Source organism: Heptranchias perlo, chromosome 8, assembly GCF_035084215.1.
Source record: "Heptranchias perlo isolate sHepPer1 chromosome 8, sHepPer1.hap1, whole genome shotgun sequence".
In the NCBI taxonomy this organism is placed as follows: Eukaryota; Metazoa; Chordata; class Chondrichthyes; order Hexanchiformes; family Hexanchidae; genus Heptranchias; species Heptranchias perlo.
The window spans coordinates 30,563,428-30,581,974 of record NC_090332.1 but is presented as its reverse complement, the minus strand read 5'-3'; the positions used below and the strand labels follow the sequence as shown (position 1 = coordinate 30,581,974).

General features: G+C 37.9%; 1 protein-coding gene across 3 annotated transcripts in view; it reads right to left on the bottom strand.

The window, feature by feature from the left end:
- The window catches only part of gpatch2 (G patch domain containing 2), a 220,060-nt gene that overhangs the window by 44,151 nt on the left and 157,362 nt on the right, over positions 1 to 18,547 (bottom strand). For all 3 annotated transcript variants that reach the window (XM_067988885.1, XM_067988886.1, XM_067988887.1), the window contains exons 6-8: positions 6,926 to 6,993; positions 3,627 to 3,666; positions 1,719 to 1,789 (exon numbers count right to left, since the gene is read on the bottom strand). In XM_067988885.1, the coding sequence (XP_067844986.1) occupies positions 1,719 to 1,789; positions 3,627 to 3,666; positions 6,926 to 6,993 (179 nt within the window). The remainder of the gene's footprint in view (positions 1 to 1,718; positions 1,790 to 3,626; positions 3,667 to 6,925; positions 6,994 to 18,547) is intronic.

Genomic DNA, 18,547 nt, shown 5'->3' with positions numbered 1-18,547 from the left:
ATGTTGTTGGAGCTGCACTCATCCAGGCAAGTGGAGAGCATTCCATCACACTCCTGACCTGTGCCTTGTTGATGGTGGAAAGGCTTTGGGGAGTCAGGAGGTGAGTCACTCGCTGCAGAATACCCAGCCTCTGACCTGTTCTTGCAGTCACAGTATTTATATGGCTGGTCCAGTTAAGTTTCTGGTCAATGGTGACCCCCAGGATGTTGATGGTTGGGGATTCGGCGATGTAATGCCGTTGAATGTCAAGGGGAGGTGGTTAGACTCTCTCTTGTTGGAGATGGTCTGAAAACAGAGAGTAGGGGTTAAGGGTAGCTACTCAGGCTGGAAAAAGGTGGGAAGTGGTGTTTCACAGGGATCAGTGCTGGGACCACTGTTGTTCACAATTTACATTAACGATTTGGACTCGGAAATGGGAAGTACAATTTCAAAATTTGTGGAGGTGTTGTTAATACAAGGGAAGAATGTGTCAAAATGCAAGAAGACATTAATAAACTTGCAGAATGGGCGTGTAATTGGCAAATGAATTTCAATGCAGATAAGTGTGAGGTGGTGCATTTTTGTAAGGAGAATAAGGAGGTCACATACTGCTTGAATAATAAGAATCTAAATGGGATAGAGGATCAAAGCGAACTTGGGGTACAGATGTACAAATCACTAAAAGTAGCAACGTAGGTTAATAAGACCATAAAAAAGACAAACCAAGCACTGGGGTTCATTTCTAGAGGGATAGAATTGAAAAGCAGAGAAGTTATGTTAAACTTGTATAGAACCTTGGTTAGACCACACTTGGAATATTGTGAACAGTTCTGGTCTCCATATTATAAAAAGGATATAGAGACACTGGAGAAGGTACAAAGAAGATTCACAAGGATGACACCAGAACTGAGAATATATTGATCAGGAATGGCTGAACAGGCTGGGGCTCTTTTCTCTAGAAAAGAGAAGGCTGAGGGGGTGACCTGATAGGGGTCTTTAAGATAATGAAAAGGTTTGATAGGGTAGACGTAGAGAAAATGTTTCCACTTGTGGGGGGGGGGGGTCCAAAACTAGAGGTTATCAATAAAAGATAGTCACTAATAAATCCAATAGGGAATTCAGGAGAAACGTCTTTACCCAAAGAGTGGTAAGAATGTAGAACGTGCTACCACAAGGATTAGTTGATGCAAATAGCATAGATGTATTTAAAGGGAAGCTAGATAAGCACACAAAGGAGAAAGGAATTGAAGGGTATGCTGATAGAGTTAGATGATTGTAAACAATTTTACAACACCAAGTTATAGTCCAACAATTTTATTTTTAATCCCACAAGCTTTCGGAGGCTTCCCCCTTCCTCAGGTGGTGTTCCACACCACCTGAGGAAGGGGGAAGCCTCCGAAAGCTTGTGGGATTAAAAATAAAATTGTTGGACTATAACTTGGTGTTGTAAAATTGTTTACAATTGTCAACCCCAGTCCATCACCGGCATCTCCACATCAGAGTTAGATGAAGCAGGGAGGGAGGAGGCTCGTGTGGAGTATAAACACCGGCATGGACCAGTTGGGCCAAATGGCCTGTTTCTAAGCTGTAGACTCGATGATTTAAAGATCATACAGAAAAAATATTAACTGCTCACTGAAGATCTTCCCCCTCGCCTAAACTCTTACAAAAAAAACCCAACATATCTATTCAGTATAGCGCTGTGAATATTTTTCACTGAATGAAACCAGTTATCTTACCCACTGGATGTTCGTAATGAGCTGGTTTTGCTGGGTGTACTGTCTCCATGGACGTCTTGCAGGTAACCAAGCTAAAGAAAGTCACACAACTATGTTACACTTAAACACAGGTCTGTTGTACTGTTCGTTGCAACACTACAACTTGTACATGTAAAACAATTTGATGTGAAAAGCATTATAAGAGAAAATGGTGGACCCCAAGGAGGAACTGAAAGCATGGACAAGGAGATAGCCTTAAGAAAGTCTTTGAAGGCAGAGAGATGTAGCATAGAACAGAATTCTAGAAGACAAGGTCATGGTGAGATGAGGAGAAATGTTTTTACGCAGCACATTGTTATGATCTGGGATGCACTGCCTGAAAGGATGGTGGAAGCAGATTCAATAATAACTTTCAAAAGGGAATTGGATAAATACTTGAAGGGGAAACACTTGCAGGGCAATGTGGAAAGAGCAGGGGAATGGGACTAATTGGATAACTCTTTCTACAGACTGAAAGTATTTGGTGTTTGAGGTAAATATCAAAACAAGTGTGTTTTTTTTGGAGGAGAAAGGAATTTTTTTTGAAATGTAAAATATATATTTATTAGTTTCACTGCAGGATGTGTATTTTAAAAAAGTGATTAGTAATGATGGTACTCTGTAAGAATGACCAAAGTCCTTTCAAGTACCAAGTAAATTAGTCTCAATTCTTCATTATGGATGCCAACTAAGAGTCTTTTGAACTTCCTTGCCAGAAAACATCTGGCTTTAGCCAATGCCTGAAATTATATAGACATCAATAGAAGATATTGCAGGGACTTCACTTAAGATTAACTATGCTATCATCTAACTCCTTCTGTTACGGGCATTCTCCTGTACTATAACAGCCCGCTGTTATTTTAATGCTGTTTTATTCTCAGTGAAGTTAAATTCCTTGAGAAGATCAAATTTTCTTTGCTGAACAGTTGTTCTAATTAGAGCAACACTATTATGGTATCATAAAGTTGAGCCAAGACTGAAGTGTAAATGTGTAAAATATTTATCACTTTTTATTAATTGAAACTCTCCTGAAAAAATGGTCAGTCACTCTCATTTTAAGGCCAACATTGCAATTACTTCTCTGAAGGGCAGTTCCTAACAATAAATCATACATTGCCAAAGAGGAACAATTTTAATTCATGGCAAAAGAAATAGCATCTCAGTGTTATGGGGTAGAAGTGAAATGGTAGAGAATGTAGAAACCTGAGATAGGGCAGGCACCTTGTGGATCAGAATTCCTCTGCAGCTAACTCAGATCTCTGCTCACCGATTTTTAAATGACTAAAAATGTAATTTCTACATTTTAAAGTGTTGAATATTTCCATTAATCTATAACCATGTTATATTTGTAATTTGGTATAAATGCTACCCAAAATAAGTTTTACAAAAATACACTTCTCATGTTTACTTTTAAAACAATTTAAGCATTAACCACATTACAGAAATGTCATTGGTGAAAAGTTGCTGTAAACAGTAAACAAATTTGTTGTTTTTGGCAATCTACTTTCTAGGTTTTGAGAGTTCAAACATTCTAGAAACATGCAAGGCAAAACATTTTCATATCTAGGGCTAATTAAACCAAGGCAGACTGGTCAACGAGTTCTTTCACTCTCATGCATACAAATAAGTTTGTTTTAAAAAAGAAACCATATATCCACAAGCATGTTAAGCAGAGTGCCAACATTATATCAATAAATCTATTCTATCCTGTTGGAGTGGCTGAAAGCTGATTACAGATTGTTTTTATGGTTGATTCTGTGAATATAAGAAGTCACGGTGTTTTGTGCTGGCCAGTTAACATCTTAACAGTTGGTTTAAAAAAAACTAGAACTGGAGCCCTGCATATGCAGGAGCATGACGCAAACAGTTCTTGGCTGCTGTATTTTGTACCTGGCTGTGATCCTTCCTGGCCGCAGGGCAAAACCAAAGGCTGTGGGAGAAAAGGGATAGATTTTAATAACACACATCTTTACGAGCATGTGCTATCACATGGCAGTCCAGTACGTGCATTTTGGCTATTAAACAGCCACTACAATAGCGCAACCCCAGGCTATACTGTTATATTCTGTTATTTAATGGTACATTTTATGGGACGTTTAAGAGTCCTCACTAACTCTTTTATGACTTGATTTGAGTGCAAACAAGCATTCAGCTTGAAAATTTCCACTGCCAAGGTGGTTGTTTAACATTACAAAAAAATACATGTTAAGTAGCTTCTTAGAATGCCAAAAGAGCTATTTTTCTGCTTTAGATGTCAGGAGAATGAAACATACTTTTTACAACAAAAAGCAACAACTTAGAATCACACGCCAGTAAATTCCGCAGGGGTTCTCTCCAGTGTTCGCCGTAACTTCATGGTAGATCAGCAGAAAACCCAGAGAAACAGCGTCCCCGTCGATGTTAGGGTGGGAAATAGGGGAACCCCTGTCGAAATTCCACCCCATACAATTTTGCAGCTCAGAAAAATGTTATTTTGGCACATTGCGCCTGTGCTGCCTCTCTGAAAGAGCTATCCACTTAGTCCCATTCCCCATCTCTTTCCTCAAACCCTCTTAATTTTTTCTTCTTCAAATATTGATTCAGTTCCCTTTTAAAAGCTATTATGGATTCCATTTCCACCACTATTTCTGGTAAGACATTCCATGTCCTAACAACCATCTGGTAAAAAAAAATTCTCCTAACCTTTCCCTTCCATCGAAAATTTTATGTAGGTGTTAAAGACACAAAATACAATTCAATCGATAAATTTAACTGCCTTATTTTTATTATATTTAAAACATTATTTTGGACACATAGAAATTGGTGGACTTTTTTCAAAAAGCATTTTGAGTGATTAGAATGGTTCATGAACAAACTAAGAAAAGTTGACATTTTGACATAAGGTTTTGCCATTATAACTATTGATGCAGGCAGTTTCAATGTTAAATATGGACATAAACAGTGTGAATCATAATCATAACACAGAAGCAAGGTTGGTAGATAGAAAGTGCATGCCATATGCAAGATTTTAAATGAGCTATACACACACAAGTGTATTTGTTATGAAGCTACGTTTTGCTTACATGACCCTTATAAAAAGAGCATATTGATTCATTCATGTTTTTAGGATTGTCTGCATTTGCGTTGGCAGAAATGTGGTTTTAAGGGTTGAGGCAACTTGTTTGTTTTTAGTCTCTAGGGTCTAGCTTAGTCATGGAATGAGAGGGGATCCTGCTTAGTCATACGTTTTGGGGTCACTGTCTTTCCCTGACAATTGATGCTGCAGGATGGGGGGGGGAGGGGAGGTGTGCCAGTGGTACAATAAGAAGGGAACTCAAATTACTTGGCATTTCTCTAGTTACAAGTGGAGGCCAAGTATTACTCATCTGAATGGAATGCATCATACAATGTGCTTCAACCTCCTGTCTAGTTAAGGGAAAAAGAACCTCAACACCATCAAAATGTGTGCAGGCCAACTTTTATTGTATACCACACATACGCACCCAATGCAACTCCATAATAGTTTTCCCTCCATACCAGACGACTCTGGGAGAGTCTGCAGACACAAGGGCACTCTGCTACATGTATTCTGGTCGTGTCCCATTAGTTCAGATCCATCTTGTTGAATGGAATATTTGATTAGTTTATACTTATCTGTATAACCTTCAGTCCCAATCCTATTCTGATATTTTTCAAGTTTTTTTTGATTAATTAAATTGACAGAGTTGGGTGTGTGCTTCACATTTACACTGCTTAATACTTAAAACTGTTACATATCTAGTATTTTTATACTAAAAGGAAAAACAATGGAACATTTTTACTGTAAAATGAATTAAACTGTAAAATTAATAAAATGTGTATCATTTGACCTAGAGGAAGAAAATAAGACATCTAGTCCAAGTGTAAAGTGTAGCTAGGATCTTGTGGCCTATTCCTGCAGCATCTATACTTAATTGGCATGCAGCTCTATACTTCACTGTTAATGAATCTTACTTTAAAATCACCAAAACAATGATGAGACCCAGAGCTGGGATCAGAATTGGACTGGACTGCAGCGGAGCTAGGATCAAGCCAAAAACAGGAGTCATAGTGAACAAAATCACATGTAGTAAAGAAAAAAAAGTGTTCATAACTAAATCCTGATAAATGAATAACTATCTCTGCCAAAAAGTCTGGTTAGATTTAAGTTTTTTTTCTAGTACAATTGAATGTGAAAAGTACACAGAAATTTTCTGTTTTGACTGGAAAAGTAAGGATATGAAAAATGACCATGCTTAACTATGGAACTTGTGTGTAATGATGTCTGTGGATTGACTTTGGCTTGTTATGCATATATATGGCATCAGTTTCAATGCCTAAAATCCAAGCAGCTAAAACAGTTTATTTAAATTAACATTTACAGATTTTGCACTGGGCCTAGTTTTACTCCTGGGTTACACAGCACCACCTATGTTCAGTTATCATGTCACACTTCTGATCCATTAATTTGAAAGGTTCAATAATGGTAATCATGATATAATATACATGCAGAGCCGGATTAAGAACTCTTGGGGCCCCTCTATTGAAACACAAATGTGCAATAAAATTCATGAAGAAATAGGCCTGTACACCAGCATTAATAATAAAGTAAATCATATCACAATATGCTATATTTAAATGAAACTAATACAGTGGTTGTATGCGGTTTTCCTGTTTTAAGGTGAGTTTTACTGGGGACCCATAGGCCCATGTGTTAATCCACCCCAATTCAATGAAAACTACAGGGTAAATTTACCAATCCCATAATCCCAATAAGCATTTGTGCCTGACGAGTGCTGTATCTTCAAGTCTCCAACCTGTGTTCCCATCGAGAATGGCTCTCCATTGGGACCTTCGGATCAGTGCATTTAACCACATGTTTAAGAGTGCTAAGGCTAACTGATTATATGGATAGTGCTTATTACATCTTTTTGTAAAGTAAGCTCTGTTTTCTTTGTTGATTCAGCATTTACTTGTTTTAATAAACTCTTAAGTTCACAACGTGAAACCAAACAGTCACATATAGATAGGAAGGCAGGTGTTTCCCTTTCATATAAGTAACGTTTGGCTTAAAATAAAAACAGTCACACAGTACCATGCTTCTCCGGGATATTGGTCACAAAGCAGGAAGGATAATAAATAAGTTTGGGCATCAGTAATGATGAGGAATCATTGATGTAAATTATACTCACTCTTGGTGATGGGGGTCCTGGGAAAAGTGGACCAGTCTCTCATTACTGCCAGGCCCAGGAGTGTTAATCTGGAAAAGGGAAACAAATTGCTTAGAAGAGTCCATGATGTATGCGGAGCTGTCAGAGCCAAAGATACAGTGATCTTCCGTAGAGAGACTACATCCCACCTACGGAGGTGAATATTTATCCTAGTAATGAAAAGGCCAGCAGTCAACCAAGATACAGTACACAAGTAGAGCCAAAGGATTTGACTAGAATGAACCTGTGTTTTATTACTCTTGCCTCTTACTCTTGTGTCAAGAACAATTTTCTTAATTCCTCATTTTGCATGTTTGGAAACAATACAAGAAATTTCAATTGAACAAATATATATATATCTTTTAAAAGAAACAGCCAGCAAGACAAAAATCCCAATGAGCTTGCTTAAGAGCTTGTCTATTAGGTTTTACATGTTTATTTCAATAGAATTTATTAAATGTGATTCCCCTTTTTTGGTATGCATCAGAAAATCAGAATTTCCTGTTTCCTCAAAAAAGCACTAACTAAACACTAGTGTAAGGAACAACTGAACCTAGTTCTAGGCTAAGATTTTCCATTCCTGAAAAAAAATCTTTTCTATTTCTTTAAATCCTTGGGAAATTATATCTTGTCACTGCCTATTCTAGGCGCTGTATCCTTTTAGTTATTTTCCGAACCTACTACTTTAGAAAACATAGCAGAATTAAATTAAATCATCTCATGCAGTTCATAAAATAACTGTTAGCTCATCTCAAAATGAACTACAAATGATGTTTAATCCAGAATTGACCCCTTTCACTCAAACAAAATAGTGGTTTGGAGCTGAGAAAAACAGGTGACTTCTTGATGAGGATAAAACTCATTACAGAATTCACTGCTGTTTTTATTTGTTAAATACCTTCTTTTTTCATAATGCAATTCAACACATCCAAGTGGTGCAGCTGAGATTATTTTTATTGTGGGGGTGTCGAAAAATGATGTGATAAATCAATGTCTCATGTTGATAAAATATACCCTAGAATGCCTGCAAACTGATTTCTATTTTAGCTGCAAACAATATTTTTTCAGCCACGCAAATAAACAAACTCATGTCCTAAGTGCAAAATCTATTCCTTTTAAAAAAAAATCTGCAGAAGAGATTTTCATTCTGTATCACTGACTAGTATTCCTGGAACATTTTAATCCATTTTTTACACCATGATGGCAAGACGAGCAGTCTATGCATGTTTCACGCTGAGTTAAGGGTTCATGATCGCATTACCTCATGGTGGACACAATGTTTTTATTCTGTTGAATAGTACAGAATGTGTGGATGAAGAGTACTTCCCTTTGCTTACACTGCTGACTGGGTTTTCCACACAGTATTAATCCAGTTTACTGACCTGCCATGATTAAAAAAATATATAAATTCTAGAAAACATTTTCCTACATGGGTGAATGCAAAACATTTTTTTTTTAAAAGTGACTATTTAGTGATTTCTTATCATTAGTGAGACAAAAAACACAGGACTAGTCAAACCAGTGCTATGCCATCTACTATTTTATAGATGAGGTACAATTAAACAATTTAATGTGAATGTCACGTTTGTAGTTGGAAAGAAAGCTGTTTGGTATTCCCCTTACATTGGCAATCCTACCTTAAACTTTGCATTTACCTTTGAGAATGTATATTTCAATTTGACTTCTTGATTGCATACCAAAGTTAACCAATGTTATGCAGATAATAAATTACAACAATTGCATTGGCTGCTTTGTGAAGTACGAACCCTATGGCCAATTATTCAAGAGTTGTACACTGATCAATTTCACCATCATCTCTGATGACCATTGAGAACTTTAACTGCTATTACAGAATCAATGCATAATACAGGCATAACAGTATTTTCTGTGGTGCTCCAGTGGTGAATTTTACAATTACGAATTTAGGTCTACAGCGGTACCTTGCCAAATCAGAAGTAACAGTGAATGCAAACAAGCATGGTTAATTTTATTCTAAGACTATACTGGGTTACCAGCAACAGAACTCTATAGTCAAACCAAATCAAAGATTCCAATGAATGAATCAAGACAACTAGACATGAAACCACTACTTCCCTTTGCACTCTGACATTCCAGGTCAGAAAAGCAGGCTGGGTAATTGAACAGTTTGGCCTGTGCAATAATTATGGAAGTGCCATAACTGTTCATGCAAATAAAAAATATTCACTACTAAAAGGAAATACAGATTCACGTGTTTCCTCAAATCAAAGCAATCTATAGAAACTATTTAATGTACTGTTCATTCTCTACATTTTATTCTACCTTAAGCTTCATTTTCACAAATACTATCATTAAATTATATTTGACAATACATGAAATACATTTACTGTTGTGCATACATACAACAGCTTCGCATACTATTAATATAATTGCAAGTACTGCTGCAATTACATAAATGACTATAAAAAGTATGATCAATTGCCTTTTGAGGATGTAAAATAGTTTTATTTGTCTCAGCCATGTAAAGCTTTAAAAGCTAGCTTGTACTATATGCGTATATTAGTCTAATAAAAGCCATCATCTTGCCTCTAACTACTGTCCAACCGAAGTGGGTGTGCTATTTCCCTTGTCTAAATTATTTCTAATCTAAATTCATAAAAATAGAAATTATTTTCTTAATCCATCATTCATGGCTCATTTCATTTGCAGGCGACAGCAAAGCATTACACTTCTCCACTGAAGAACTGTATACAAATGTTTTGTGACCTATAAGATTATCAGTATGAACATAAAGATAGATATAATAATTCAACGCTAAATATTAAAGAGGACTTCCTTTTGCTGACTAGCCAGTCCATTCCACCAGCACGTTGAATGACAAATTGCATGGGTTTGACTTTTGATATTTAGCAGTATTTAGCCCCCATCCAATAAAGGGAGAAGGGGGGAGGGGGATGAAAGTTAAGTTTACTGCATTGGTATCAACAATTGGAGGCAGGCAAACTATAACATTATCTTTAGAGCTTTTCAGTGCTATTACTGGGGGAAGGGGAGGGAATGGGTAACATGAAGAGATGCATAAAGATACAGAATTAGTAATTTCATGATGCTGTGTCTGCAGTTAAATACAATTACACAAAGTATAGAAAATGAATTAACATTAGGGATGAGCTTTCCAATACCACAAACACTTAAATCTTATTAACTAAGAATTAGTTAATATTAACTAATTAACTAATAACGCTTATTAACTAAGAAATGGTTTCCATATTTTTCAAACATAACAGTATTGATTTTCCCCCCCAGAATTATTATCCAATAAATCAAGCTGAAGATAATCAATGGTAGAAATAAAGGGGTGGGAATCAGGAGATCTCCGCTGTGAGTTAACCATCACAGCATTGTGAGGAACAATAAATTTCAGCAGAATGGAAAGGGAAGCTTGACTGCTTCTTTTATCATACAGTGGAGAGGAAATCATAATTGAGTTTCACCAGGAGTTTATGAGCTGATTTCAGAATCAAGTTTCTAGGTGATTACTGTATGCTGCAAATATTTTAAAACAGCAAAATAAGTTAGATGCATTTTATTTTGACAATACATCAGTTAGAAATTTACTTAAGACTCAGAATATTAAGATATGAAATACTTAAACCCACGATTGGCAAACTGACTTGACACTTGGGGGACTGACTATTATTCAGACTTGCTTACCTCAGTTGGATGAGTTTTGTCAATTTCCAAACAAAGTACCAGATCAGCTGTGTTTTTTTTTGTGGGGGAAGGAGTGGAGGGAGAGGGGAGATGGGGAAGCTATTGGGCAGAACAAAAATATTGAGCAGATACCCAGCTGAAATACTTTTTCAGTTGATAGATCAGAGTATGGTATTGACAGCAGATTTGGAAAAGTCACCAGCCGTCCTACTTCATTCAGTGTTTGTGGAGAATGTACGGTACACGCAATTCATGGTCTTATGTATTTCCCTTTAATATTATCTTACTTTGCTTCTTATTTAGAATTCTGATGTGATTTCACTATGGCAAATCTGTAAAGGATAACTATGTTGATGGATAATGAGACAATCTGTATGTCGTATTTCTTTATGGGGATGATGTGGGGTTGCACTGATGAACTCACTGTTTATTTCGGGAATAAGGAAAGTCACGCTGAAAAATCACTTGTGGGAGAGGACTACTGTGATGCATCATAGAAGCAATACAAGATTTACATTCCAAAGATTTTATAATTTACTTGAACATTTTTTTTTACATAAACATAGCAGCTAAAAAGGGCAGAATAGGTACATGAGAAAAACTAATATTTAACGACAATGTCAGTGCAGGCCATATATGTATCACTGTGCAAAATATCTGGAATGAACAATAAATAATTAACACTTATTTCTTGATCTAATCACAAAATTCTTTAGAGGTCTGTAGTTTGTGACAACTTAGCAAAAAAAAACTTATTTTCAAACAGCCAATCCTCATGGTCAATTAGTATAGAAACACAGTTCAGTTAGAATATTTGAAATTGATCAATGCATTTGATTGAGTAAACTACTGTTTATATTCCAATTGAAACTGATTTTCCACTGCTTCTAAGTCTACACAATTTCACATTTATCAAAGGAGATCAATTGTCCAGGCCCCAGTAAATGTTTTTCATGCTGAAATCATTTATCTGCTTTCATTACTGTGTGAGATGATTTTCTCATCAATCTCCATGATCAATTTATCATTGTACCTGTAAATCAAGATTTGTCTCATAAATTCATTTCTACATAAATTATTTTCAGGTACAAAAACATTGCATTGGCAAGAAAGAACTAGAACATGATTTTTGTTACACTGTATGGAGAAAAACTTTGAAGTATATTTTAAGTAAGCTGTCCTTTTTATTGTCCATAATACCGGTTTAGCAGTAGCACTGTTTCTATCCACGATAACATCTTAGAATGAAAGTGCAAGCTATTAACCACCATTGATTGAGCAGAGTTTCATAATGTATGTCTTGAGAGTAATTATTTTTTTGGTCTAGATTTTAATTTTGTTATACCACAGAAGGTTCCCTTTGTGATCTACAATATTTCCCATTTACGTCCTTTCTCACAATACCTTTGTATTGGGTATGCTCATGCCTCAGTGCAATTCAGTGGTCATTCCATGTTCTCTCTATACTGAACACTGTACTGTGAAGAGACTTTCCAACTAAACTCACTTGAATGCAACACACTATTAAGGTTTTATTTCCTGAGGCCCACTAGCACAAGTAAACATTTTTTTCCTATTTTGGCATATTGGGTTAAGTAAATCTAATCACCTCCGACCTGGATTTGAATCTAGACCAGACAGATCATTCTCTGATTCTTATCTGAGAAGCCTTACAAGTAACAAACTCCTTTCTTTAAATGTTACAATTGAAAAACTTTATTTTGAACTTGTAAGAAGCAAACTAGTTTATCCAAACATGAATTTCTTTCAGGGTTCTGAATTCTCTCATTGAAATTTTAATTTGAAGCAACTGGATGTATTGAAATGTCATGAGTTTCCAACATTGTACTGATCATGGCGTTACTGAACAGGAAATATTCCCCCAAAGTACATTTAAATTGTATTTGAATTAAAAGTTCACATGGAAACACCACAGAAGAAGCTGCTGTAATGGCACGACTCACATAAACAGACCCATGATCCCGAATTGTCTCCAAATTCTCTTCCTTCTCCCACAAAAAAAATGTACCTGCGAGAGATTACTGTTTACTGTATATGCAAGATAAAGATCTTTTAGCACATTTGTAGATGACATTATGAAAGCAGAAATGTTTTCCATTATATAATGTATGTGCCAAAACATTTTCATTTGTGAACTCTTTTTAGTACAGAAAAGCGACTGTCACAAAGAAATGAAGCACAAGAGGGCCCATTCGTTGATGATGCACTCAAGTACACCCATGAATTCTGTGCGTGTGTTCGTAGAATTGAGCAAGTAGGCCCCAGCACTGCATCACTGTGCTCCTGATTCCATGCTGTTAAAATTCTTGTTTTGTTGAAGAAGGTGTGCCGACCTTATTTTGCCCCCAAATTTAATGCTGATGAAGATTAACTGGAACCATAATGAATTCCTAGTGTTTTTTTTTTGCAGAACCTGAACAGTCATTTGAGGATTGGCTTGCTTGGGCCTGATGTGGGCTGCCTGAAATGATTCACCGCTGAGAAGGGTTTTCAAGGGGTGGCAAGGGATCCACTGCTCTCTTTTTTTATGTTGTGACTATGCAAATGTGCCAATACGGAGGGAACCAGATAGTAACTGCTATTCTTCCCAGCTTGGAGTCCCTTCTGTTGGCAGGCTTCTCGACGCAAAGCCAGCGTAATTAGACTCTACTTAATATCGAGCCCTCAACCAAAGGATGGGCAGACGCTTGAAGGTACTGTAAACATGAGACATTGCCATCTGTTTTAATCTTGTTTCTCATTTCTGCAGAAGGTAGCAAACTAAATGCTTCGAATTTTTATCAAAAAAGAGGCAATTGGAATGCACACATAGAAATATCAGGTTTTTTTTGCTATGGTTCTTTGGTATTAATCTTGAGCTGGGGAATTGAGTTTCTTCCATTTACTCTACTCCACATTATGTTGATTGGACACAGCTTGAACCATGTGTACGGTCCGCATACAAGCCGGTGCCAATGGCTGCCTGGCTTATTAGCCGCATCAGGTCCAACTTACCATGGTGAACTTCACACATTGTTCATTAAACGTGAATAATGGTGCAGCATTCCTACAGCAGATTAAGAGCGAGCCATTTTCATACTAATGGAGACAAAGCTTACCCATTTTGCTTAGTAAGAATGAAACTGTTCCATATCTTCATAATGGTTATGAACTGGCTTCATTCTTGCGAACAACTACTAATATATTTTCCTTTCGATAGTATAAAACTGACTATACTCAATTTGTAGAGGAAGCAGATAAAGATACAGATAATCAAAAAATAAATAAAATGAAGAGGCAAAAATGTAGATGGGAAAAAAAAACATACTTCCACATGTCAGGTGGTGAATTTAATCAGGCAACAACCACTACTGTTGCAGTTTACCAAAATCCTAGTGACGATCGTGATGCAGTGTTTTGCATGGTGCATGCATACCAGTGTTCTTCAGATTCCTTAGCAGTGTATCCAACCTTCGTCAGGTGTTAATAAGGTGAGGAATATCAGTACTGGGAATTAACTATTTTTTCACTTTTGGCACAGTGTCAGCATCAACCATTTCCAGGCCAGATGTAGAACAAAGTTCCTTCTACTTTGAGACAAAATTGAGGAAGATTTATTTGTCTACTATGTGTAGTGAAGTCAGAAATGCATTCTTTCTGAATGTGTTTATGGTTTCATTACACATAGTAGCCAGAAGAATTTTGACTGAATATGTCGTAATCTCCCAACCTCAGAAAAACACTTTCTTCTGCACCAGTGAAACATTTTATACTTGCCATTTTTGTGATCCTTCTAAGTGAGATTGCCAATCTAGTGCAGAATGATTGGCAGTTTTGTTTAGTGGAATTGTGCCTATTAGGAACTAGGTTAAGGTTAAAAAAAAAAATTCTTGGGATTTGGATGTTGCTGTCAAGGCCAGCATTTACTACCCATCCCTAGTTGCCCGAACAAGGTGGCGATGGGCCTTCTTCTTGAATCACTGCAGTAGCAAAGGATAGACCGAGTAATTACAGGCCAGTCAGCCTAACCTTGGTGATGGGCAAATTACTGGAATCAATTCTGAGGGACAGGATAAACTGTCACTTAGAAAGGCACGGACTAATCAAGGACAGTCAGCACGGATTTGTTAAGGGGAGGTCGTGTCTGACTAACTTGATTGAATTTTTCGAGGAGGTGACAAGGAGGATCGATGAGGGTAGTGCAATTGGTGTAGTCTACATGGATTTTAGCAAGGCTTTTGACATGGTCCCACATGGCAGACTGGTCAAAAAAGTAAAGGCCCATGGGATCCAAGGGAATGTGGCAAATTGGATCCAAAATTAGCTCAGTTGCAGGTCGACGGGTGTTTTTGTGACTGGAAGGCTGTTTCCAGTGGGGTGCCGCAGGGCTCGGTACTAGGTCCTTTGCTTTTTGTGGTATACATTAACGATTTGGACTTAAACGTAGGGGGCATGATTAAGAAATTTGCAGATGACACAAAGATAGGCTGTGTGGTTGATAGTGAGGAGGAAAGCTGTAGACTGCAGGAAGATATCAATGGACTGGTCAGATGGCCAGAAAAGTGGCAAATGGAGTTCAATCCGGAGAAGTGTGAGGTAATGCATTTGGGGAGAGCAAACAAGGCAAGGGAATACACAATAAATGGGAGGATACTGAGAGGTGTAGAGGAAGTTAGGGACCTTGGACTGCATGTCCACAGATCTCTAAAGGTAGCAGGACAGGTAGATAAGGTGGTTAAGAAGGCATAAGGAATGCTTTCCTTTATTAGTCGAGGCATGGAATATAAAAGCAGGGATGTTATGCTGGAACTGTATAAATCACTAGTTAGGCCACAGCTTGAATATTGCGCACAGTTCTGGTCACCACATTACAGGAAGGATGTAATTGCACTAGAGAGGATGCAGAGGAGATTTATGAGGATGTTGCCAGGACTGGAGAGTTTTAGTTATGATGACAGATTGGATAGGCTGGGGTTGTTTTCCTTGGAACAGAGGAGCCTGAAGGGTGATTTGATTGAGGTGTACAAAATTATGAGCGGCCTAGATAGAGTGGATAGGAAGGACCTATTTCCCTTAGCGGAGGGGTCAATAACCAGGGGGCACAGATTTAAAGTGATTGGTAGAAGGATGAGAGTGGAAATGAGGAAAAGTTTCTTCACCCAGAGGGTGGTGGGGGTCTGGAACTCACTGCCTGAGAGGGTGGTAGAGGCAGAAACCCTCAACTCATTTGAAAAATATCTGGATGTGCATCTGAAGAGCCGTGACCTGCAGGGCTATGGACCAAATGTGGGAAAGTGGGATTAGGCTGGGTGGCTCGTTTCTCAGCCGCCGCAGACACGATGGGCTGAATGGCCTCCTTCTGTGCTGTAAATTTTCTATGATTCTAACAGTTTGATACAACTGCGTGGCTTCCTAGGCCACTTCAGGGTGGAATTAAGAGTTGATTATGTAGGTGTGGGACTGCTGTCACATATAGGCCAGACTGGGTAAGGAAGGCAGGTTTCATTCCCTAAAGGATGTTATTGAGCCAGTTGGGTTTATACGACAATCTGAGAGCTTCATGGTCACTTTTACTGATGCCAGCTTTTTTAAAATTCCAGATTTATTTTTAAACTTAGCTCAAATGCTCAAACTGCCATGGTAGGATTTGAATTTACTCTCTCTGGATTATTATTCTAGGCATCTGGATGACTAGTCCAGTAACATAACTATTACACTACACTGCCCCAAACTCAGCTGGTAGTGAAAGAAGACTTTCATTCCAACACTCTGAACCTAGAACCCAGAGGCGAAACAGCAGTGTGCTAACTCAATACAAAAGCAATACAACTCTTTAACTAACCCTGATGTGCATAAGACTACTATATGTATTCCTTTTTGATTTGTCTTCTGGGGAATGCATTGCCTTCACTTGGCAACTTCATAAATTACTGGATTAAGACTAGGAGACGAGGACATCATGTGGACATGAACCCTGCCCCACAACTGCCTGGTACAAATGTATTCAGCACACAAACCTGCTGTTATAGTGGTTCCAAACCATCCATTTCAAAAGTATTTAAAAATATATATTTATCACTTCCTGTTTAAACTCCTGGTCGTCCACATGACAAGTTTTTGAATGCAGTCAGGAGTGCTGAGCACTTTCCCATTGGGAGAAAAGAAAAATTAATGGGGGAATTCACTCCCTTCAACAAGATAAATCCAGATAAAGAAGGTTCTTCAGCCCTTTTTATCTCATGCTTCTGGAATACCAACCATATAGCATTTGCCTTTACACCATTTAGTTATTTCTAAATTGAGTTCATTGCCTTGGCCCCAACCACCCTGATAATATGTCCCAACTACTGACCACCCTCTGTATAAAGAAATATTTCCTTATGTCTGTTCTAATTTTTTCCTTCACAACTCTGAACCCGTGTCCTCTCATCTTGCTGTCCTGGTATATCAAAGTAATATTTTAGGTTGACGTTCTCTAGCCTGTTATCTTAAATATGTCCACAAGGTGCCTTCCGTTACATCTCTTTTCAAGGCTAAAGAGTCCAAGCTTATCAAATTGTTCCTCATACCTCTTCCCTCTGACATTGGGATCGACTTCATTGCACTCTTTTATACTCCCTTTAGGGAACGAATAGCCTCCTTATGTTAGTGTCCAGAGCTATATGCATTACTTCAGATGCATACTGACCAGGGCATTGTAGAGCTTCAGCAATGGCTTCTGGGGGTCTGAATTCAACTTATTTGGCAACATAACCCTCTTATGTCTCCTTGTTATCAGTTAAAAAATGACACTGGCAGAGGACTGGGAGCAGGGTGCCTGCCATTTTAGCCATGGAATGGGACTATTTTGCATTAGTAAGCCAGTTTCCAAAGGGAAACAAATTATAACCTACCATACATATTGGGGTGATTTTAAACCCCAAGAGCGGGTGAGTTGGGGGCGGGTGGGAGTTGAAAAAAAGTTGTGTTTTTGGATCATAACCGCAAAATTTTCGGACTTTGCATTCCTAGTGGGAAGCCTTTACTTTTACGCGCCGATGTTAAACCCGGAAATAAAGGTGGGTTGCGGTCGCTACCCAAAAAACAACTATTTTCAACTCCCACCCGCCCCCGACCCACCCGTTCTTAAAATCACCCCCGTTATCTCCCAGTGAGAAATTCTGGTGAAAGAAACTGTCCCATATAGAAACCTTAGCAAGATCATAAAATGCTCCTCACAAGCAGGAAGCCGTGGTTTGAGGCATCAGTTGACAATGGACTTGAACTTGGGTCACAGGGTTGTGAGGCAGGGGTCATAACTGGTGTGCTACTGCATTGCTGTCTTAAACAATTATCTTTAGAAGTCCCACTGTCAGACACCAAAGCCTATTTTGCGTTTTACGCCAGAGGTTACAGTGTTTACCAAACCAGAATGTCCTGCAGAACACTGATGTCATTTAACATTATCCAGATACTGATGAGGTTAGAGAAGAAATTCTGCTAAAATGGCACTCGTTTTTAATGAGTGTACAGTGTAACATTTGTTACTTAATTGTTCTAATACTGTGCATAAAAATAACTGATAAGAGGATACAATATGCGTCATTGGTGTACACAATGAGCTGACCTAACCTAATAACAAAGGAGTTACAAATGACTGAATGAATCAGGGTTGTGAATTGCATAAATACAGTCTCTCTGACATACATACAATATGTTATTCATGTAATGAAAATGCTGAGAATTGTCAGTACCTTTCTCGTTGTCTATTTTTGTGAATAGGATTAAGTGTGGGTATGTATGTCCATGGTGACAAAGCCATTCCCAATGGAATCTAGCAACAGGATTGGATATATCCCACTGCCAAAACATGTGCTGGAGATCGCATTGTTTTTCTGACCACTTTCCATTTATATTATGTGTATATAAAGT